This window comes from Cygnus olor, chromosome 1, assembly GCF_009769625.2.
Source record: "Cygnus olor isolate bCygOlo1 chromosome 1, bCygOlo1.pri.v2, whole genome shotgun sequence".
Lineage (NCBI taxonomy): Eukaryota > Metazoa > Chordata > Aves > Anseriformes > Anatidae > Cygnus > Cygnus olor.
Window position 1 is genome coordinate 156,387,080 of NC_049169.1, and position 25,817 is coordinate 156,412,896.

General features: G+C 37.2%; 1 protein-coding gene across 3 annotated transcripts in view; it reads right to left on the reverse strand.

Moving 5' to 3' along the window:
• Positions 1-25,817, reverse strand: part of GPC5 (glypican 5) — a 767,073-nt gene that overhangs the window by 344,794 nt on the left and 396,462 nt on the right. For all 3 annotated transcript variants that reach the window (XM_040538873.1, XM_040538889.1, XM_040538881.1), the window contains exon 7: positions 19,562-19,724. In XM_040538873.1, the coding sequence (XP_040394807.1) occupies positions 19,562-19,724 (163 nt within the window). The remainder of the gene's footprint in view (positions 1-19,561; positions 19,725-25,817) is intronic.

Here is a 25,817-nt window from a genome sequence, read left to right on the forward strand (position 1 = left end):
GCATAGTTTCTAAAGCTAGTGATGGACTGCTAACTACCAGCATTTTCTGAGAAAAAGGTTTAAAAAAAGGAACCATGACACCACTGTAGATAGATGATATTGAACCTCTCTGCGATTAGCTGGGTGTAGAAGAAAATGAAATAGTAACCTAAGGACATAATTTTTTTTTAAGTGATTTATACAGTACATTAAACAGTGGGGAAATCCTTTCTAGAAAAACCCTCTTGAGAAAGAACATTTACTTACAGTGATGTTTGCTACAATGTTGTTCACATACATATCTATGTTGGTTAATACTGTACTAGGATTTCAGTTAATAAAATTACACCAAAAAATAACTATTCCCTTTAATGCCTGAACTCCAGATGCTTTTCTTTTCTGAAAAAAAAAAAATATATATATATATATGTATATATATATATTTCAAAATCTCATTCTCCAACAAAATTAAGAGCCTTGACTTTTAGGATACTCCCAATAATATCTTCTCAGGAGGAATCAATCAGATGCTGCACCTGATAATATTCCTACTCTTCACCCCTGCCATCATTCTTTCCTGTTTGTCAGTGAGTGCTACAGTGGCATCTTCTGGCATACAGAAGAATTAATAGCCATCTCGCTGTGAAAGAGCATCTCCATTAAAAGCATAAGCTAAAAAACAAGCTTAAAGAACTGAAATAATAAAACACCTGTTGCTCTTCTTCAATTATTCTGCTTAGACCAATTGAAACAATAATGAATGATGAGAAATTTAAATCCAGTGGTTTGATAAGTGGCCATTTGGGCATGAGAGTTTACGTATGAGGCAACTGCTTCGAGGGCTATTAGTATTCCAAATAACAGCTTTATAATTGTATCACTTGACATAAGATGAGAAATGATAGTTAATTAGAAAAAGGGAGAGCAAGAAAAAAGAGAGGTAAAGGCAACATATAGGACTACCAAAACAAAACAAAACAAAACCAAAAAAAAAAAAACCACTTGAAACTGATTATTATCTCTTTTTGAATCCATCTCTCTAAACACTTTCTGTTATGACTTATATTTAACAGAAACATTTAACAGCTGTTTCCAGCCAGCTCCAACAGCCCCAATGCAGGGCATGGCTGGGCCCAGCAGAAAAGATGGTGGTGCCTCTGGGGTAGCAGATTTAAGAAAGCAAAAATCATTGCCTGGCAGTGTGAGGAAGACAAAACCCCTGTGAATTTCAAGGTTGGAGAATAAGGAGAGGGAGGAGGTGCATCAGGAGCTGGAGCAGAAATTCCTGCAGCCCGTGGAGGATCCCACACTGAACTGGGTCAGTGTTCCCCAAAGGAACTGTACCAGATGGAGAAGACCCACGTTAGAGCAGTTCTTGAAGGACAGCAGCCCAATGAGAGGGCCCATGCTGGAGCAGGGGAAAATGTAAATAAAGGAATGGCAGAGATAAAGTATTATGATCTGATCACAACCCCCTATTCCTGATCCCCCCTGAACTGCCTGGGAGGGGAGGTACAGGAATCAGGAATGAAGGAATGAAGTTGAACATGGGGAAAGGGGATGTGTGGGGTAAATGTTTTAGTTTTTGTCTTTGTTTCTTACCATCCTGCTCTATTTTAATTGGCAATAAGTTAAATTAATTTTCCCCAAGTCAAATCTTTTTTGCCTGTGATGGTAACTGTTAAGTGATGTCCTTGTCTTTATCTCAGTCCACAAGATTTTTCCTTTTTTTTTTTTTTTTATCAACTCTTCAAGAGGGGGCATGAGAGGGCAGCTGGGTGGGTATCTGGCAGTCAGCCAAGGTCAACCTAACATAGCTATATTCATGTACAGCAGAAGTATATTTGGTTTGCCTTAAAGTGTTGGTCTCCAAATTGTTTTGGTTGATTTCCAGTATCTTGCATAGTTCCACTATTTCGGCTAGGGGAGACACAGCTCCAGAAGAGGTGCAAAGTGATCAGCAGAAACTATCTTATTAACTAAATCAGTTTGTAAAACAGGAGTCGATGCTCTTAGTTTACCTATATTTAAGGTTTGTCAAAGTGTCTTGTGCGTCTCAGTCTTGAAAGAGAGAGACTAGCACAACATAAACTGGAAACCTATCAATGTTTTTTACTATCTTCATTTAAATATATGAGCATGCATGTTTAATTATTGAATATAAATTCCCTGATGTGCACTTTTAAATAGCCAACATTTAGCAAACAATATATGTTTTAACAAATCTCAAGTACTTCTGCAAGTCACAATGTATAATCAATATTTTTGTCTATAACTAGGTTTTGCTGAACAATTTGATTAGGAAACCTTCACCTTAATTAATAGTTCCTCCTTCCTTCCTTCCTTCCTTCCTTCCTTCCTTCCTTCCTTTCTTTCTCTTTCTTTCTTTCTTTCTTTCTTTCTTTCTTTCTTTCTTTCTTTCTTTCTTTCTTTCTTTCTTTTTTCCTAATGACTGAATTTGTCTATGTAAGGTATCCACAAAGTATGTACAAAGTGATTATTAGGCAATTATTTAGTTCATATGTAGCTTCTTCCTTTGTAAACAACTGTATTTTTCTGATTTTGCTTCCCAGCATTTCAGAAATGGTCATTTTTAACAGGCAGCTGTCTCCATGCTGTCTGAAGACTGACATATTTTCCAAATGTCACCGTTGCAATCTGTAAAACACTCTTAAGGGTGTTATACTTTCTATATCACTACCACCTGTGTAAGTGTCATATACTGTGTTTCTCACATACAAAAGCTAGTCACAGGATCCACCCTTTTGTCTTGGAAATGGAGTCGTATATACATCAGCATTTCTATTCAAGGCTACAAACTTAAGAAATGGTAGAATAGACACAATAAAAGTAGTGAAGAAGGAAGTTTCTACCTATTTCTCATACATCTTTCTCAACTCAGACTTGTTCCCATTCAGATATTCCAGTCATACTTGTTCCTCAAGAAATTCTTTTATTCGCCTCCAGATTTTTATTCTTAGGGTTTCCATCTCAGTCTATGGCCTTTTATTAAGGCTAAAGTTTTGCTCTTCTAGGTTGGATCTCAGGCACATTTTGGCCCTGAATTACAATGGCATTGATTGATTCATGCCCATAATGCCTAAGGGCATTATTGATAATTAAATTTAAAAAGGGCTTGGTGCCCTTCCCTGAAGCCTGGCACAACTTTACGTATGGTTTGTCCATGCTCACAGCATTCATAATTCCAAATCACGTCTGAATGAGAAATGTACCAGCTACTCAGGGAGCCCTTACTTTAAGGTTGTGCAATAAAAGCAGTTACCTAGGGATGGCTGTATACAACACATGACTGACAAAGGAAGCCAAATGGGAGAAAAGATATGTTTTAGAGACCTAATGGATTTGACATAAAAAATACTAGTGACTATATGGTGCCACAAAGGATGTATTTAATGAAGTTTGTGTCTATTGAGCTGTGGCATAACCCTCTGTGCCTCCAACTGGGTAAATCACAATGAAGCAGGAAATATTTTCTTCCTTAATCACCTCCACTGGCCCTAAGCAGAATCTGCTAATGGGACTCCAAGTTTAAAAAATGACTCATGTTTAACATGTCTACTGTCACTGCTACTGGCCAACATCTGGCAGAGCATTGTTCTACTTAGCTAACCATTGAAAACACAAAAAGTGGAATTTATCTTCAGATTCAGTTACCTAAATGTAGTTGTCTACAATACAGGGTTTAATGTGAGCTAGCTATTGTTGCTGGAGACACAGTTCATACAGTTAAAAGAAACCAGTGAGCTATTCAGCACATACCGAAACAGATTTGTGAAATGATCTGCAAAAATGACAGCATGTCTAGGCAACTGAGTTCCACCCCCACAATTAGGTGTCTGATCTGGAGGGGAAATCTTCCCAGAGGATCAGGACACAGAGAACACTCTTTCTCTGCATTTCTTCCCAGAAAGTACAAAACAGTACTCATGCCTGTTAGAAGACTAATTCTAGCAAGCAGGCATCAAATTCATAGGTCCGATTGGAATTATACTGACCTCTAGCCACTTCCCTTTAAAAGAACAGAAGAAAAGGGAAACTCAGTTGCTGCCCTGTGGATACATTGCTTTGGAATATGTAGGTCATAAGTATGACTACAGAGTAGATTCAACCTTCTTTGGGAAACTTTTGCAGAATTTTTGTTTGATAATTACACACCTTTTGCAAATTTTAAGAACTAGGTCTTGCATATTCCTATCTCATATGTTATTTCTAAAAAAAAAAAAAAAAAGTACTAAGTTTATGTGACAAACAAAAATTGATTAATTCTCTCTTATTTAAAAAGTTAAAAATGATCTGAACATGAATTATCAATAAACAGATTATTCAAGGCATTGGATTTGTAATTTGTAATAATGGAAGACACAAATATGAAATTAATCTAAGTCTGCACACGTTGCAAAAGAAACTCTCGAAATCATATACTTTGATTTTTTAAACAAATATAGTAAAGACTGGAGACATACATGCCATGCAGAGGAACTACTTTTCATTATAAACTATCTTTGATTATACAGATGTGACATTTATCATGGTTGCAACCTGTTCAAAAATAGATTGAAAGACAAAGGTCTGCTGTGATTCACAGTTTTGAGAATGAAACAGATTCTCATAAGCAGACAAAAAGTGTTTTACTGTTCCTCTTTAATTCAGTGAAATGATTCATTTTTAATTTAGTGGTCTTGATAGTTTTGGTTTGCTGTAGATTTAACATCTATTTGTCTGTATTTCAAATCTAGAAAAAGATAAAACAGACACCAAGACACTTTGAAAACCAAATATACCATGGGATTCAAAGCCACTCATACATCCATTTGCTCCAGTAACTATTATCCCCATCACATATGATGGAAAAAAGATAGATTTCTTCTCCTACAAAATGAGTCTTTTCAAACAATCTGAATCCCATTTTACAGACATTATTGTCTGTATTTCCAAGTAGCTCCTCTGTTTTATGTTGCAACAAGACATTAGTGATCATTATGATAAAACCATAATATACATTGAAAAATATTTAACCCTTACCTAAAAATAAACAAAATGAAATTAAAACCAAAGCAAAAGCAAAAGAACCTAACTTGGATAAGGATTTGTCTAACTAACTTTGGATATCTTTGCTTGAGCTACCGAGGCTTGAGTCCTTTTACAATCATTTGAGAGAAATAGGATTCTAGGTCACAGCTTTCATCCTAATAGAGTTGCTTAATAACTAACGAATTGTGCCGTCACATATTTACTTGTTTCCAGTGAAATATATCTATTCCTTTCCAGTGACAATAAAAGAAAGCTAAATTCAGGCATAGATATTTACATTACCAATGGCTAGTATGAAGTAAGAAAAATCCTGTGCCTATATCTATTATGCTTAAAGTAAGATTAAATACTGAGGAAAACAGAAATGAACAGTAATGTATAGCTATCATCCAACATTCATATTTAGATTTTGGGTGGTAAGAATGTAAAGTTTTTATTGTAACATTAAAGTAGCTAACTGCACAGATGAGGGAAATGTTACTAGAATATGATGATCCTTTCAAAATTCATAGAGGCTAGCTTTTTATTTCCTTTCCCTCAAAGTAATAAGAAGAGTCAATTTCCACCAAAAAAAAAAAAAAAAAAAAAAAAAAAAAGCTTCTTCCTTGAGACATTTTCTTTGAGGCTTTATGTCAGTAAAGTAGAAACACAATAGAGGAGTAAAAGGGACATAAAAAACAGATCATAAAAGCTATCACAGAAAGTACGAGAAATGAAATATCAACTGTGGGACACTGGTCTGGTTTTTGTGCGTGTTTTTGTTTGTTTGTTCATTTTGTTTTATTTTCCCATAGAAAATTAAATTAAAATATAGAATAAATCTATTTCTGAATATTTTTATTTGTATAGAACAAATATATATTTAAAATATCTATAAATTAAATGTTATATATGTAAACATTTTTGTGAGAAACCTCATGCTCATTTTTATTTTGTACAAGGGAAATAATATAAATTTTACTTCACCGAATTTGTGGAAGAACTTAGTAGAACAATAAAGATGTTTTGGATACAGGTTGGGAGACCTGGTCACCCAGGATATGGAGAAGGCTGAGGTACTCAATGACTATTTTGCCTCAGACTTCACTGACATGAGCTCTAGCAACATGGCCCAGGCCCCAAAAGGCAAAGGCAGGGACTGGAAAAATGATGAACTGCCCAGTGCAGAAGATCAGTTTCAAGACTATTTATGGAACCCAAAGGTGCACAAGTCCATGGGACCTGATGATATGCAACCATGGGTCCTGAAGGAAATGGCGGATGAAACTGCTAAGCCACTATCCTTCATATTTGAGAAGTCATGACAGTCCAATGAACTTCCCACTGACTGGAAGACAGGAAACAGAAACCCCATTTTAAAGGGGGAAAAAATGGAGGCTCAGGGAACTACAGGGCAGTCAGACTCACGTCTGTGCCTGGCAAGATCATGGAGCAGTTCCTCCTGAAATCTATGCTAAGACATATGGAAAATAAGGAGGTGATTGGTGACAGCCAACATGGCTTCACTAAAGGCAGATCATGCCTGAAAAATCTGGTGGCCTTCTACAATGGGGTTACAGCATTGGTGGATAGGGAGAGGGCAACTGACGTCATCTACCTGGACTTGTGCAAATCATTTGACACTGTCCCCCATAATATTCGTGTCTCTAAATTGGAGAGACATGGATTTGATGGATGGACTACTTGGTGGGAAAGGAATTGACTGAATGGTCGCACTCAAAGAGTTGTGGTCACAGGCTCAATGTCCAAGTGGAGATCAGTGATAAGCGGTGCTCCTCAGGGGTCAGTATTGGGACCAGCATTAACATATTTGTCAGTGACATGGACTGTGGGATTGAGTGTGCCCTCAGCAAGTTTGCAGATTACGCCAAGATGTGTGTGTGGTTGACATGCTGGAGGGATGGAATGCCATCCAGAAGGACAGAGAGGTGGACCTGAGCAAACCTCATGAAGTTCAACAAGGCCAAGTGCAATGTTCTGCATCTGAGGTGGGGCAATCCCAAGCACAAACATAGTCTGGACAGAGAATGGATTGAAAGCAGCCCTGATAAGAAGGACTTGTGTGTGCTGGTTGATGAGAAGCTCAACATGAGGCGGCAATGTGTGCTTGCTGCCCAGAAAGTCAACCCTATTGAGGGCTGCATCAAAAGAAGCACGGCCGGCAGGCTGCGGAATAATTGCTGGAGGTGACTTATTGAGGCTAAACGTATGTCCACATCTTAAGAGAATGTTCAACACTGAGGAAACTTCCAGGGTGTGGTGCATCAGATATGCAAAGAATCTGTTCCATGACAGTCCCTTTGGTGACAAAACCTGCAACCTTAGGTATTGATAACAGCAAGGGAGCTTGGTGTGCCGACTCTAAGAGATATAGCACAGGGACTCTAAGAGATATAGTACAGTATAGAGTGGAGTGAAGACACAGCGGCCAGGCTCTTTGCTATCACTGTAGGCAAGGGGAACCTGACGGTACTGTGGAACTGATAGACTGCACGGTCAGCCCTGAGTCTAACTGATAACCAAATCATGTCCTCTGGGTGAAATTTGCTCATTATAATCTCATTGTAATGCCAAAACACACCACAAAGGCTACCCGCCTCCAAGGTGAGACCACCCCTCACTGAGTATGCACTCTGAATTTCTCTGAGCCTATACCTTTAAAACAAAAGCAAGAAAAAATTATACCAATCACAACAAAGACAGGTGTGACTAGAGGCACTCAAGTTCCGCCTAAAAGTAAGAAAATACTATAATAATGGCTCAAGAGGAGAAAATGTCAGGGAAGAAACCATCACAGACAAGTTGGAAGGAGATCGCTGAATTCTGGGATCAGTCAATGGGCTGAGCCTCTCTTCCCCCTCCCCCCGCCCCTCCCCCCCCCAAAGGGACACCTATGGGGTGAGATTCGAACTATTGGCTATACCAAGTGGTTCCCTGGGAAACCTAGCATTCTCTATAGAGTTGTTTCATAAGTTAGCACATGTGTAGTTGGTTGTGTTTGTCATATTCTTTGTATTTGCACGTGCTTTGCAGACAGTGTGAATCCAGTATCACTGTGAATCCAAAACAACTTGTAATCCTGTTGCTTCAGTAAACCACACCAGCCATTTACTAGACGGAAAGTGTATTGCGCTATTTGTGCATCTGTGATCGTGATAATTCAATATAATTAATGCAACCAGACTTATAGTACTGCAATATTGTGCTATTTGTGCATCCATGATCATGATGATTTAATATATTGAATGGGACTGGACTTATATTGCCAAATTGGGCATCACTCAGAATTTAAGCCCAGCCATGCCCAGCCCCTCTAATATCCAAGGAAAAGCTGGAACGCAAGGGGGTTTAGGTCCTGCAAAAGTTCCTTACCCCTTAACACATCACAGGTTGAGGGAGGTGACCTGTGAGACCATCTATCTACTCTGCTCTCGTAAGACCCTACCTGGAATTCTACATTCTGCTCTGGGGTCTCCAGCGCAAGACGGACATGGAAATATTAGAACAAGTCCAGAGGAGGGCCCCAAGGATGATCAGAGGGCTGGACCACCTCTCCTACAAAAACAGGCTGAGGGAGTTGGGGTTGTTCAGCCTGGAGAAGGAAGGCTCTGGGGAGACCTTATAGCAGCTTTCCAATACCTAAAGGGAGTTACAAGAAAGTTGGGGAGGAACTCTTTGTCATGGATTGTAGTGTTAGGACAAGGAGGAATGGCTTTAAACAAAAAGAGGCTAGGTTTAGAAAAGATACAAGGAAGAAAATCTTTTCTCAGAGGGTGGTGAGGCACTAGAACAGGTTGCCCAGAGAAGTTGTGGATGCTCCATTCCTGGAAGTGTTCAAGGTCAGGTTGGATGGAGTTTTGGGCAACCTGGTCTAGTGGGAAGTGTCCCTGCCCATGGCAGGGCAGGATGGCATTAGATGATTTTTGAGGTCCCTTCCAACCCAAGCCATTCTATGATTCTATGATACAGTGATCCCAAGAGTCATAAAAATTATTCTTTTCAGATCCATAATACATTATAATAAACTACTTTTTAAAAAAACAGGTTACAAATAATAACAAATATGATTCAGTGAAATAATGTTAGAACTCCTGCTAAAGTCAGTATGTGTTTTCTCAGGAAAATACAAGCTCCTATGAAGTCAGTGAAATGATGCTCACTGATTTCAGAAAGAACCTGATCAGAATTTATTCAAAATGTAACAGGTGTTACCCATAGTACCATAATATTTTGCAATGGGCCAGACTTTGCATAAACGAGCATTGTATCTTGACTTGTTTTTGCATATCTCAGATACACAGTAAAAAAAAAGTTAAAAATCATGAAAACAAAGTCCTAAATTCCCATCAGACACTAGTGAAGTGGTTGTTCAATTTCCACCCCACATACTAGCTGAATGACTTTAACCACAGCTGTAGAAAGAGCCTGATTATTATCTCCCTCCTGTTTTCCCTCATCTATCCAAACTAAAGAGTCTTTGGACCAGAGTGAGACAGCCTTATAATAAGTAAAGATGGGAGACAATGTACTTGGGCACAAGCTGCTTGGGCATAGCCTTCTATGATGAGATGACTAGCTGGGTAGATGAGGGGAGAGCAATGGATTTGGTGTACCTTGAGGTAGACCTTGAGCAAGGCCTTCAGCAAGGCTTTTGACACTGTCTCCCATAACATCCTCATAGACAAGCTCAGGATTGTGGCCTAGATAATGTGGACAGTAAGGTGGATTGGCAATTGTCGGGATGGCAGAGCTCAGAGTGTTATGCTAGGTGGTGCAGAATCTAGCTGTAGGCCTGTAGCTAGTGGTGTCCCCAGGGGACAGTAATGGATCCAGTGTTGTTCAAGTTATTCACCAACGACCTGGACAATGGAATGGAGCGCACCTTCAGCAAGTTTTCTGGTGACACAAAGCTCGGAGGAGTGGCTGATACCCCAGAGGGCTGTGCTGCCATTCAGAGGGACCTCGACAGGCTGGAGGAATGGGCCGAGAGGAACCTCATGAAGTTCAACAAGGGCAAGTGTAGGGTCCTGAATGTAGGGAAGAATAACCTGAAGCACCAGTACAGGCAGAGAGTGTGTGTGTGTGTGTGTGTGTGTGTGAGCTGCTGGAGGCCAGCTGTGCAGAGAGAGACCTGGGAGTCCTGGTGGACAGCAGGCTGACCATGAGTCAGCAATATGCCCTTGTGGCCAAGGAGGCCAGTGGTAGCCTGGGGTGCATTCAGAAGAGTGTTGCCAGCAGGTCAAGATCCTCCCGCTCTACTCAGCCTTGGTGAGGCCACACCTGGAGTATTGTGTCCATTTCTGGGCTCCCCACTACAAGAGAGACATAGCACTTCTGGAGCGAGTTCAGAGGAGCGCTACTAAGATTAGAGGACTGGAGCACCTGTCGTATGAGGACAGGCTGAGAGAACTGGGCCTATTTAGCCTGGAAAAGAGAAAATTGAGGGGAGACCTCATGAATGTGTATAAATATCTGAGGGGAGGGTGTTGAAAGGATGGAGCCAGTCTCTTTTCAGTTGTGCCCAGCTAGAGGACGAGAGGCAACAGGCACAAACTGAAGCACAGGAAGTTCTGGCTCAATATAAGGAAGCACTTCTTTACTGTGAGGGAGACAGAGCACTGGGACAGATTGCCCAGAGAGGTTGTGGATTCTCCTTCTCTGGAGATATTCAAAACTGACCTGGATGCCATCCTGCTCAATGTGCTCTAGGTGATCCGTCTCAGCAGGGGGGTTGGACTAGATCTTCAGAGATCCCTTCCAACCTTGGCCATTCTGTGATTCTATGCTGCTTTTTGAAGGACTAACCTTAATCAGTTTTCCACTGGCTCATTTAAAGGGATTGGATTAGTAAATAACACAAGTGTAATCATATTACATAATACATCAATAAAGTCATCATAGGTTAATATTAACTGGAAGGCTATTGTTATCTCATCATTCCTTGCCACAGTAAAACTGCCATAAACCTCTCCTCTCTCTCTTTCCCTTGTCTTTCAGGAACTGAAAGTCTTTTGAAGAGAAGGATTTACTGTAATCAGTACATTCCTGTGAAAAATTTGCATTTCACTAAATCGGTATTTTATTTCAGAAAGAAGACACATATTGTCAACATATATGAAGTTCAAAGATTCTTCTGTATGCATGATACAAGTGTTGGCACAGAAATACAAATTATATAAATTATTGAAGCATAAAAAAAGCCACAGTGGTACCCAAGTTCCAGTGATTTCCATGATAAAATCTCACTTGTGGACTACGTACAGCCCACCACCAGTCTATGAAGTTTGCACAGGTAAATCCATTGAATGTATGTTCATGTATAGACATGAAGTCATGAAAGAACAAAGCAATTCCATTTGAAATATCATGTGAAAACTGAGATAAATTAAAAGATAACTTCCTTGCATTTTATTTTACTAAAAGGTGTACTGACATGTTCATATTATCCATTGGGAAAACCAAATGATGACATTTCCCACTCCTGCTGTACTCTGTGCTGGTGTGGCCTCCCTTCAAGCAGTGCTTACAGTTTTGGGTGACACAATATAAGAAAGATATAAAACTATTAGAGTGTCCAAAGGAGGGCAACAAAGATGGTGAAAAGAAGCCAAAGATGGTCTGGAGGGGAAGATTCATGAGGAGCAGCTAAGTCATGTGGTTTGCTCAGCCCAGAGCAGGCTGAGGGGAGGCCTCATGGCAGCCTGCAGCTTCCTCAGGAGGGGAGTGGAGGGGCAGGCGCTGAGCTCTGCTCTCTAGGGACAGCGACAGGACCTGAGGGAATGGCGTGGAGCTGGGACGGGGGAGGGTCAGGCTGGATGTTAGGAAAAGGTTCTGCACCCAGAGGGAGGTCGGCCCCTGAACAGGCTCCCCAGGGAAGAGGCACCAAGCCTGCTGGAGTTCAGGAACCATTTGGACAGCGCTCTCAGTCGTATGGTCTGATTTTTGGGTGGTCCTGTGTGGAGCCAGGAGTTGGACTGCATGATCCTTGTGGGTCCCTACAAACTCAGGATATTCTATGATTCTGTGATTTCAATTCTGAATTGCTTCCTATTTAAAGAGTATCAACTCTCCCACTTGAACACAATCATTTGTCAGGAGTCAACATCTGTACATCTTGTGTAATGAATTTAACTTGATTAATGGATTAAAGCTGAGCTGTCAACTTGGATCATTACTTCAAAAACAAATAAAGGGAAGGGTTATGTAAAATTTGCTGAGGGAATTCACACAGGCTGAAATAAGGTCAGCTAATGCAAAATCTTGTACATTTCAACAGTGCATTGTCTGGTATTGATATGTTATACTCAGTAGGAAGATTAAATTATGACAAACTACCACAAATGCAAACAAAAAAGCACAATTACTTTTCAAAGGCTCTAAGTTATCAAAAAGCATTTAACAAGTGTACTCACTGGTCTAAAACACAGCACATCAGAGCAGTGTAATTATTACAAATTACCTGCATTAATAACATGAGGTTATATTTTACCCTATAAAAATACCACTAATTCTGAAGTTACCAGAAAATTGGAGCCTTTTACTGCACATATTATTTCACTGCAACCCATGTCTTAATATTCATATTCAGAGTTACCAGTAAAGAGACAAACTTTCCAGCAAAGTACCAACATACATTGCTTCCTTATTTATTCTTCTACATTTCCTGAGGAAAAGGAATAAGCTAATAGTTGCTATAACTATTTATCTGGATAGAGAATGGCCTGAAGGCTTTCTGCAGCAGAAGGAAAGTAGCCAGTGCCACTCTTACAGAAGAGTTACTGTTAGTGTTCAACCACCTGCCTCTTGAACAAATTCAGCCTTACTACTTCTCAGTTTTTAGTAGCTTTCCAAAAAACTGCTTCCTGCTTTATGCTTTCTGAAATAGAGCACAGAGGATACACTCTATTATGTCCTTTGTGTTCTGAATTCTCCTTGTGAAGGTTACAGCTCTTCAGGAGCTCCTTTTTGGAATAGTCAGAGAAATACAGAAAATTATATTGTGTGGTCAAGGTATGATGTAGCTTGTGTATCATCTGAACTACTTTTAAACTAATGGGCTATATAAGAATAAAGTCGTCATCCTGGAGATATTCACTTTATGTGGTACTGGAGCAGTAAAAGGTTAATTTATCAATCTGGAAAATAGTGGGGTTCCAATTAACAGGGCAGGAAAGAATACTCACTCCTTTCTATGGATTCATTCACTTATAAATTTTCCTTCACACCAGCTGGAGCACCCTTCAGGCTGTTTCCTTGATCAGAGAGGGGAAAATAGAACAACCCAAATTCTGATCTTCCAGATATGTAGACAACCTTGGGCTGTTTGAACCAACAAGTTACATACTGAATGAAGAAGTAATACACTGTTTGCTTGTTTCACCAGAAAGGCAGTTACAGATACAGTCCTTGCTCAGAACAGACATGACAGTGACTACTATGCCAAGACTCCCACTGTGGACTTTAAAATTGATTCTGAATGGTAGTCCATTTACATGAGGGTAAAAACACTTCTGTGTGAAAGTATGTTTTTGCCTGGAATTAATGGAGAAGTCACAGTGGGTGCTACAAGGGGGGCAATGCACTCTCTGCTTGCATTTCAAAATGGAATGGATTGTTCCGTAAGATCCCTCATCTTTCTGATCCTCCTCCACCATCATCTTTTAAACATTCTCTCAAAGATAACCCACCAACTATCAACAGAATTATTAGACAGGGAATAAACAAAGTCAAGAATTTCATAAGGTTAAAATGCCATTAAATGCCATTAGGTTAAAATGCATTTCAATCCCATTAACATAAAACAAGAACTATTGTTAAATATCAGTTCTTCTAGCTAAACAATAAATGGTTAATCATACTCATTCCATAAAACACAATGTAAAATCTGAATAAGAACATTTCACATTAACAGTAGGGGATTAAGAAGAATACTGTTGTGTATTAACAAAATAAAACCTGAAACCCTACTTAGGCATAAAGGTGCTCTTCCTTTACTGAAGTAATAGAGAATGCAGATTAGACTTTAAAACAATGTAACAGATGGCAAACATCATAACAGAGATTTTAGTGCTTTCACTATCTGGTGAATACCATTAATCGTAAATCTTTGAATCCCAAGACACTCAGAGACAGCAGAAATCTACTGAGAAGCCCTTCACCACATTGCTTTCATGATGGTTTGGACCACAGCACTGCTTTATTTTCGGAGCTGAGGATGGTGAAAGGGGTAGAAATAGCAGAACAGATTGTCCAGAAAACAAAGGAAGGTATTCACTGTGTTATATGACACCATGTTGACAACTTATGACTGGAAGTGTAACTTTCAGAGTTACCTACTTACTAGCTTTTGTCTTCCTTTTTTAATTGGACAATAAATATTTAAGGAAAGTGACCTGTGACCTGTGCAAAAGATGCTAGCGGATGATATTGCTACTACTTTAATATGACTTAATCTGGTGATTAAATGACTTTTTAAGATTAAGATTTTTAGATTAAATAATCTGGTGATTAAATGACTTTAATATGACTTTCTGAAACAAAGATATTGTTCTTCCAATATACTGCGATAAAGATGCATTCAAAGACACCAGACAATAACATGTTTATTGTTAAATATCTGTGACAGAAGCACTGAAATATTTTGAAGTAAATCATCAGATTCAGATTGGACTTTGCAAATAGAAAACCCTAAAAAATACTTTTGGATAAGCCATTCTCCAAAAGTCAGATCATTAAAGCAATTATTCCTAATAAGAATGTTGTAACCTATATAATTTGTATACATATATTCTTAAATCTGCATCCATATGAGTTAAAATATAGATTAAGTTTATGTTTTATGATTAAAGATCTCTATTGTTTAGATGTTTAATAATCATCTAGAGTCTCTTCATTTCATGTTTGACATTCTGTGTGGTTGTATATCACTTCCACATCAGACTGTAAATCCTCATCCTTCAGATTAAAATTTTATAGTGAATCTATCTCAATCTAGTGTTGTGATGATTCATTTAAACCCTACCTAATTAATGACAGATGGATTTTTATAATAAACACAGATCTAGGTAAATGCAGTCAATTTGTCACATTTACTTTTGCTGCCTAAAATTTTCGTGTCCCAGTCAAGCACCTTGAATGAACATTACCTCAGTGAAATCATGTGTTACAGTGTAGCTAAGATTTGTACTCAGCCTAGTTATTTTGTTCAGTGAACAGTAACTGGTCGATTTCAGTACTTCTAGGACAGGAATGAGAATGGCTGATGAAGCACTTGAGAAAAACAGCTGTACAAATGGCTGGTACCATTATCGCTGTTGCCATTGTACTGGGGAAGGGAAGAAGGGAAGGGAAGGGAAGGGAAGGGAAGGGAAGGGAAGGGAAGGGAAGGGAAGGGAAGGGAAGGGAAGGGAAGGGAAGGGAAGGGAAGGGAAGGGAAGGGAAGGGAAGGGAAGGGAAGGGAAGGGAAGGGAAGGGAAGGGAAGGGAAGGGAAGGGAAGGGAAGGGAAGGGAAGGGAAGGGAAGGGAAGGGAAGGGAAGGGAAGGGAAGGGAAGGGAAGGGAAGGGAAGGGAAGGGAAGGGAAGGGAAGGGAGCCAGCCATACTGAAGTAAGTGAAAGAGGAGAAAAAGTGTCTGCAACTTGAGAATGCAGTACAAAATCATATAAGAGACATAGATTAGTTTATGTGTATCATTGTACCCTCTTTTTATATGGAGGTCAAAACATAAAGCCTTTTCCAACTTTTATCACACTATTGCATAATCTGAACAAGACAATAATTATCAATAAATTAAGTAGTCATAGAAATCAAACATTTTGGAGACTTTTTTCCTCAGACAGAGTGAATATCAGATGAGATAAAAATCAAACAACTGAGAGACAAGATTTGCCTGTATATACAATAAGCACAAAGCATAATTTTACATATATGAGCCCTGAACTAGGACATGGCTGTAACTGTAGTAAAGCAATAGCTGCACTGAATTTTAAAACAACGAAGAAGAAAGACAAATCAGTGGTACAGCACTTTTCAGAAAATTAATGGTCTTGGTGTAAGTCCTATGAGAATTTTGATAAAACATATTGAGTACCTCAGAGGAGTGATAGCAGGATTAGCTCTTCCTTGCACAGCTATTTGAAAATAGATTCAAATCAATATATAGGTAATAAGTATTTGTCGTTATTACCTCTTGAATTCTGAAGGTGGTTGTTTTTTTTGTTTTTTTTTCTTGTGTGTGTGTGTGGAGGTAATTCATTGTGACACATGAAATAGTCCTGTGGGAATTCCTTGGTTAGGGTAGAATAAAACTATCAAATGAAGTGTCAAGACTTTATACTACTGTTTATTTTATACATTTAAAGTGCACTATCGCTTGTACCATTCCTCCAAAGGACGGCATCAATTTGCTATATTTTAAAGCTACTTGCAAAGAATGAAGCAGTCAGAGCAATTGTAGGACTTTGAAACACCAAATGACTGTTAGATATGAAAACAAATTTTCAAAATACAACATATTTTAAGCACTGGTATAATGCTAGGGCTATCATTTCTGAGTCATGAATAACAAATCTCTTCATTAGCCTTCCAAAGTCTAAAGCTTGTCACCACAAATTTGACACTCTCCAACACTAAGTGAAGACACTTCTTACATCTGTAATACTGAATGGAAAAATAAGTCATCTTCAACTTCAGGGATTGTTCACATAAAATTGCTAAATTTTTATCTTGGCAAAAACATCTTCCCCTTCCTCTCTGTTCTTCCCAAAGCTGAGAATCATACACATTCAGAAGACAATGACATGGTCTCAGAAAAGGCAGATACACATCTGCCTTTACATTTTTTACCTCTATACAAAGTAATGTGCTTAGAAGGGATAATTCTGTATCATACTTTATCAGCTTATTTAGATTATAAATTTGTTGGAAACAGGACCGTTCCCCTTCGTGAACATCTTTGGAATAGCTAACAAAGGGGAGAGTTGGCTTTGTATAAGGCCCCCAGACTTTACTATAATACCAAATACGTAGCAATCTCCCTTCCTTTCCCGGCTGATTATGAAAAACTGAAAAGTTGACCAGAAGCAAAAGACTATGAAAAGTTTCTTAGGTAAGGAAAAAAATAACACCATCTGTATGCCTGCGTGTATCAAAAGAATATAAAGTAAACTTTCCATGTGCATAATGAATCCAGTTAAAATGTGTATGTTACTAAACTACATAAATAATCTTATTCACCCACTAATGTGACTTGCTAAAAAGAAATAACTATGATATAACTCTCCATTTTATGTCATAATTCTTTTTTGAGCTTCAAAAATCATAAATGCATCTTTAAGTCATAATTATAATGTTTATATTTGAAAATAAAGTAAATATCTCAATCCTGGAGTTCATTACATTCTTTTAAGACAAAATGACTGTAATAAGAGTATGTGTTCTGCATGTGAACTGCAGTGGTAAAGGTTGACTTCATGTTCCAACATTTAAACTATTTGTTACTTCAGCACAAAAAGCATCAGAACTAACAAACTACCTAACTAACAGGTTGACCATGCCTGATATTTAGTCATGCTTTACAAAGAGCAGTAATCAATACAGGCAGCATAAATCTATCATTTCAATTTAGAAATAGGGAATTCAGGATCTGCTTTAGCTTGGAATCAGCAGCAGTCATCTGAAGCTAAGAAATTTCCACCAGATTAAATAGTGATGATATTTATTTCTTAACGTTTTCATTCTTGTTCATCACTAATCTTGAAAATATATTTTTGTTTGCTTACTAAAATAGGCTTATTTTACTTTTTTTGGACTTTCAATTTCATTTTTAATTCCTAAAATCCTACTTGTATATCCCAGAGATGCACAAGAATTATCTGAGCTCCAGTTTGTTATCTGAAGTATACACTTAAATGATTTCCCAAGAAAAAGATTTTCATGACCTATATTGTAACAAAATTCATACTACATGGAATCTTTTAATAGTTCACAACAGGTAACTCAAGCTACTAGTAAATCAAAAAATATACAAAAGTCGTAATACTAAACAGTATGGACTCATATTTTTGTTTACTAGTGTCTTAGAAAAGGTTTGAATGAAACAGCATTAAATGCAAACTTGCCTAATACATAGTTTATAATCCCAGAGATGCATGTAAAATAATGAGAATACAAAGTTTAATTAGCTATCTTTTTGACATTTTGAAAAGATTACACTGAATATATTAATATGAAGAAAAATCAAATGCAGAAGGAAAAAAAACATGCAATTCATTCAATATTTTTGCAATGTAATACTTGTTTAATATCCCTAGTCATTTCTAAGAATATTTTACAGTTTGTCCATACCATTGAGTGTCATTATCAAATAGATATAGTATATCCAGTAGTCCGAAGTACAACTGCTTTTAAGTATTTGATCTCTAACTTTTTTCTCCGAGTTTATATGTACAAAGAAGGCACTCTCAGGAAATAAGTGCTTGTTAACATTCCATCTAAAGAAACTTCATCAGGCCTTGAAAATATATATACTAAGTAGCAGTGCAACAGCATCTTAGGCTGAATGCAGACTGACCTGCTAATGCATGCCCACAATGCTCAGAGTCTCATTTCTCCAATTATTTAAATCGGAATTAGGCAAGATTGCAGTACGACTTCTCTGTGACTGAATTTCTAAATTGTCTCTTCACTATCAAATCAAGAAGGACCTGTCCTCAGAAACTCAGAGCACACTCAAATTCAGTAAATATAGGTAAACTCATGGATTAACAACAACCTTTACTTCTTAGATATTAGTACAGAGTGTTTAAAAATATAATTTTGATGATAGCAGGAATCTATTCCCATCATCTCTGCCTATATTTCTTCACTTGGAAGAGAAGTAAGAGATACGCAATATAGCACTGATTCAGAGAACCGGACAACTTATTTGTGCTTCAACCCAATTGCTCATACTCATATTTCTATGTCACTGAAATGTATAAACAAAGGTCTTACAAATATTCTTCGTACAAAATTCTTACAAAAGTGGTTCAGGAAAAAATAAAAAAGTAAGCAAGGCAGAAAGAAGTGTAAGCAGTAATAATGGCACTGATGCTTAGTGGGCTACAGCACATTGATTCCAATAGTTCTCTAAGAAATTCAACTCCCACAGCTAAATCTTAGCTTTTTGCCATAGTTCCATTACAAATTAGAAACAATTTCTGTGTGAAACTTCCAAGTAATACTTTTCATGCTAAATCAGTAACTCACATAAACATGTCATTGTATTGACTTCTAATGGGATAAAATACTGTGTTGAGGTCAGTCTACATAATGCAAATATGCATTAACATATGCTATGATGAAACTGATACTTATCATCGTACCGTCCTCATAGAAGTCTTGTAATTATAGTCCTATTCCTGTATATCTTGGAAACATTATACAGACAACTTTTCCACACCTGTTTCAAGATAATTCAGTGGTATTTCTTAGTGGAAAATATGTCAAATTCACTCTTAAAATGTATGAAGGAAACAGAATCATGGACTTACAGTCTGTAATTTTCATGACTCTTTTTACTTCTCCACTTCCTGATCCTCCACAACCATCTTCATCATCACAATCTCCACTGATTTGTTCATCCACACTTCCACCACTGCCTGTTTGTCGCAGATCCCAGTTATCATATTTAGGAAATGATTTGCTCTGCAATAGCTGAAGACAAGATACAGTGTGCAAGTTAGCAATACAGGTGGAAAACTTCAGTGAGCAGCCAAAATTTCAGATATGTCTCTCTGATATTTATCTGCTTTAAAAGGAAAACACCAGGTTCCACAGAAAGGTAATTCTGATTTTTTGTTTCCTCTGGTTTGCAGTCAGATGTAAAAGAGTGGTATCTGGACATGTATACTTCAGTTTTAATTTAAAAATGTGTAACATTTCTGTGTCTATACTGCTAAACAAGAGAGGATAAGGCATTAATCCCTAGCCCAGAGGCAAAGTCGCATGGATAAAGACACGTTCTTCACACCTTCAGACTAGTGTCCTTTAGAGCAGACAGACAGCATCCAAGCTACATAGCAACTGGCCCTAGATCTTTTCCAGACCCACGTGGTGTCCACATTCTATGATTCAATCACTAGGAATGCGTGGGTTTAGTACAGTCCTGTAGGGATGGGTAGTTCTTCCAGATTATTTATGATTTTCATTAATGACCTGGAACGGAGTATAAAACACAAACCATGCTGATAAATCTTCTACTGCTACAAAAAATGCAGAACTACTAAGTAAAAAATAGAAGTGGCAAACTGTCTAATAAGGTACCTCATCTGGTAAGCCAGGCAATAGAATGAATTTTTAAATATATACTATAATAAAACAGACAAAAGTAAATTTGCAAGTCTAAATATTGTATTACATTCATATTAGAAGATAAAATATTCTGTTCTATAAAATAGTCGACTATGAATTATCAAGACTAGTGTTCTAGCCAAAGGTTTTAGTGGGATAGCTTTGAAGACAGAAATAGGAATACTAAATCAGATTAGTACCACAATTAATACCAAATCAAGGTCTTGTTTCCTCTGTTCAGAAAGGATGGCACAGAACTGAGTTCTCCTGGAGTGTTTAAAAAAGGGAATAAACAAAACAAAACAAACAAACAAACAAAAAACTGTTATTTTTAACCAATGTGAAAATAGCAAATGAACCAAAAGCTTTGATTTATTCATTCAAATTAAATCAAACAAATCCACATTATCAATATTGTACATTAAAAATAAACCAAATAAGGGTTGTTCTATATCAAAATAATGTATTAACAGTTGTGGTCAAGTTCTTCAATATATATATATACATATATACATATGTATATATTCTGGTTCAGACAGAGGTTTTAGTCTTAAAGCAGGAATTAATTCAGAAGTTCAAGACCAGGATATGCAAGAGGTCAGAATAAGTAACCAAAAATGGCCCCTTCTGGCTCTCAAGAATGTATGAATCCATGTAACTAAATTTGGTTTAAATGGAAGACTGGATTCTTTTTGATTTCCTGTGCTTGCAGAAAGTTACAAGTGAGTTCATCTCTCATGAGTGATGAACACTGAAAGGCAAGGGAGCTTATGTTTACGCTGTTGAAACTTATATGATACTGATTCCCTTTCAACAAAAATCTAGTATCCCATTTACTTATCTTACACATCATACACCTTCAAGGGAAACATTGTTTTTTATTAATTTAATTTTATTCTTTTTTAATAAAAACATCTTGATGATGTTCTGCTGCAGTCAATGTGAACTAAGCTCAGTCATAGTATTTCTTCTCTTTCATTTATGTGCATATCTTAAACACCTGTGGAGGGAATCCCAAAGGAGACCAGCAGTAAATCAAATTTACTTAATCAAATCAAACCTAGAAGAACTATTTCTAGAAGCATGACTGTTTTGAACTCTTTCAAACCAGAAGAATAAATTATGCTAAAGTTTGTTCCTCTGCTTAGTATTATATACCTGAGTACTTAAAAGGACAGCATTTCTCTTTAAAAAACTACTCATGCGTCAGTCTTCTCTATTTTAAAAATCCTTCTTCATATCTGGGAGCACATTATACAGCTAAAACCCCTCAACTCAGGTTCTCACATGATTTCTGTCATGAGCAACTGATTTTCTTTCCAATTATTACTGGATTTGAGTGAAGAGAGAGGCAAAAGGCTCTTGTCCCTTGGTACACTTCCTACTAGCCCAGCTATGCACACTATCAATTTGGTTATTTCACAAAGTATTTAATTTTTTGGTCTTTGGGAAAAACAAACAAACAAACAGAAAACAAATGAACAACAACAAAAACATGTCTTACTAACATCTCACTGCAATTTAAGTCATCCTCAGGAAATTAAGTAAATGAGTCAGGCATTTCTAAGATAACCAATGTAAGCAAAATTAAACCCTAGCTTGTACTCTCCTTTCTGTCTAGGTAGTAGAAATAGCAGAACAAAGTCACATTACGTATGATTAATGTTTAGAGACTAATGTTCTTTGCCCGTTTCACCCATCCATGAAGATAGCATAGCTACAAACAGAAATAAATGAGAAAAATAACAAGAGAAACATAAATTTAAGAGGTAATACAGGCCAACAACAATGGGAAAAACAAACAAACAAACAAACAAACAAAAAACAGCAGCAGCAAAATTTCATTTAAAAAATTTCTAAAGTTATTTTATGAGCATTTTTAGTATCTCTTCTATAGAGCTATTGATCTGCTTGGATTTTTTATTTCACTGTTCTTTACTGCTCACCTGTTTCATTGTATTTGTTTTAAGGTTATTGGTATAACCCCCTCCACTAGACAGAGCAAATATTTTGCAGATAATTTGCTAATAATTTTACCTTTATCTTATTCTTGTGTGAATTTTACACACTTCTCCCTTGGTAAGAGTGGATACTAATAGACAGGACATCTACTAATTCCCTATTTCTACCCTACTGTGAGTGAGGAAATCGGTGATTTATTTAAACAACGGATTTCAGTGAATGTAATTCAGTGGCTGATCAGGGGAGCTGGTTCACAGCAAGCAGTACTGCTTCACACAGTTTTCTCTTACATACCAGAAGCATGATAAAATTACTTCTTCACAACAATTCCAACCCCCATCTGAGTGGATTCTGGTACAAGCGAGGAGAAGATGAGATCTTAGAATGAGATAGACTAATTCCAATAAAACACAGCTATTTCACTCTATTGGCAAGAAAGACAAGTTCAGATATTGAAGATTTGACCATATGATTCCTAAAATTTCACACTGTTGGGAAGGTATGCAGGGCAATTAAGGTATCTCATAAGGAATGCAGTTTTATTTGCCTTCCAAATTATGCCAAAAGGTAGCCATTGCTAATTTGGTTGGAAATCAGTTATGGTCATTTGCCCTGGGAAGTCAAAGATATCCAAAACTGCTGGTAACAGCAGATGTTCTTTTGCTCCTGGCTTGACAAAGTGCATGAAAGCCCTGTGAAGTGACTAAGCTTTCAATGAGTATTTCCTCATTGTAACACACAGTACAGAACTTTAACTTAAAGAAAAAAACAAAAACAAAAAAAACACCACCACCAGCAAAAACATGCTACATCTTAATTATCTGTTTTATCTGTACCATTTGGTTGTATAAAAATGAACAAATAAATTCAGGTCAATAGATTTCATTCAGCTACTCCGGACAAAGAACTGACTGAATTTTGTTCATCTTGATTTATTGGCTAACTAATTACATCCTTTTTAATTATTGAGAAATAAATTAATTCTTGAGAAATAAATTAATTTCTACCTATTTTGACATTATAATTTAACTTCACATCCACCATTTTACAATTTGAATAAGCTCCATTGAGAGATCAAAAGTACATTACATTCAGGTGAAGCCCTGTGCATGTTTGATACACAGCAGTGGGTAAAGCTATCTTGGATTATAGCCTGGTAGAAAGCATAGCTATGTTAAGGCAGTTAGAGAATGAATTCCTCATTTTTGCCACTTCCCAAAGTGGAAGTTCTTTCTCCAGTTCTATGGCATTTTCAGATAGCACTTATCCGGATCTTTGTAAAGAAAAAGGAAATCAAGAAGCAAAGGAAATAACGTTTGTTTACATGAAATGGAAGATGACCTTCCAAGGGAAAAAAAAAAAAAAAAAAAAAAAAGACCACTCAACCACTCATCTGAAAGCATCTACTTTGATGTTAGAATTTGGACTAATCCACTGGAACCATGATTATTAACAAAACATAGTATGAAAGATGCAGATGTGAGGAATGATAGCTCCCCATAAGACACACTATAGGAAAGTACTCCATAGTCCGGTCTGAAATATGTAGGAGAATCTCACAGGGCAGACATGCCCAATTTGTATTACTCTGATTATTAAATAGTTTCTGAATAGAAAAGCAGGAAAATAATATTACAGCAGGAAATAAGTCAGAAAACAGCAAAGAAAGTTGTTTCTGTTCAAGTATAATGCCAATCTAATATTGCGCCAATTTGCAGGCTCTTTGCACCTGAATTGTTCTGACAGGGATTCTGAGTGCCCCAGTTCTGAATAAGCCACGAAGCTAATGAATGATTATAAAGTCTATTCTCTGACAACTAATGATGACACCATGAAATAATTCACCCACAGTTTATCAGTACAATCAGTGAGAGATGATAGGTACCATTATCACTGGTGCCTAGCATATAATGCAGACTAATCAACAAATTATTGACAAACAGGACACAGGATACTCTTAATTCCTCAAGGAGATAAAAACATCTTTCTTTTAGTCCTAAAGAGTAGGACTCTTAGGTAACGCAAACTGGAAGTAAATTACAATGGCTACTGGCATATAAGAGGTAGACTTTATATTCATACACATCACTGATATCCACAGCAGCACAGTGGACGCGAACAGCTCAGGGAAAAAATTAGCAGGGCCACAAGCTGTGTTTGTAGGAGTCCTTAACATTTCAGAAATCTCTGCATAAATGTCAGAGTATGCCTCTAAGACACTTAAGTCTACCAACAAATAATTGCTGTAGAAGGCTACCTCCACAAAAGTGTTGTGGTCTGAACTTACCTGGGAATACAGAATATTCTTCTAAATCCGAAGCATTGATCCTTATAGAGTCTAGATCTGGAAGAATGATTACAGAATAATGGCTTATGCAGATTTCCACTAGCTCCAATCGAACGGAGGCATACACAAACAATAGGTGCTACCACAAGTGATTTATGCACTCAGAGAAAAGAGAGACTCTTATGTACAGTTATCACTGAATTACTAACAGCAAACTATGACACACTTCATCACATCTCATTATGTCAGAATTTTATAGGCTACTAAAAAAAAAAAAAAAGGTAAGTCTTTCAGCAAGACAAAAAAAAATATTCAGACTGTATTTTTATAAAACTGGTAGACTCCCAGAAGTATTTGAAACCAAGTTAAATAAAAGAAGGCAGTAGAAGGAATCCATTACTTTTGCATTAGCCATTGTTCTGTAGATAATGTATGTTAAAAATGGTCCCTCATAGTTAACAAAATATAAACATTAAAAATACATTTGCATCAGCAACAGCTGCACATGTACTTTTTTTTTCTCATATCAGAGCATTTCAAATTGATATAGAAGATGATGTGGGAGTACACACCTAAAAAAATAATAAAAAACAATTACTATGGAAGAAAAACCTTGAAAGTTCATTTATCTCACAATGAACTATATCTGTGTTGATTATAGAGTAGTTTTGGTGGGGAGGGATTATCTGCGCAAAAGTAATTTCCCCCCCTACTATGAAATAAACTGAGCAGAACCTTAAAATTATTAATAATCGAGAATCTCCTTAGGTAAGTGAGCTCAAGTAGCAATTACAAAAGCATATCACCAGTCCTTAACAGTGACTGTGCCTGGACCAATCTTTTATGAAGAGTTTGCTGCATTTCTTTTCCACAAAACATCCCATAGCAACAACATACGTCAAGAGGCCTTCTACATTATTTACCAAGTTTTTCTTAAGGTCCTATATATCTTCTTTTCATTTGCAGCATATATCCTTAAATCACAAAGCTAGTAAAAACTCTCATACATCATTTACGCCCCACTTAAGCCTTACAGAGAAAGTTTTCCAGTTTCCTCCCAAACAAGGCCTTTCTGCCACACAATTTACCCCCTGCTCCTGTTCCTGAGTTGCCATTTATTTTTGTGACTTCTATATAACTATACTCCTCTGGCTATGCTCATTGTGTAGCAAGGCTGCTTTGCATAAATTGAGACTCATCACATATGA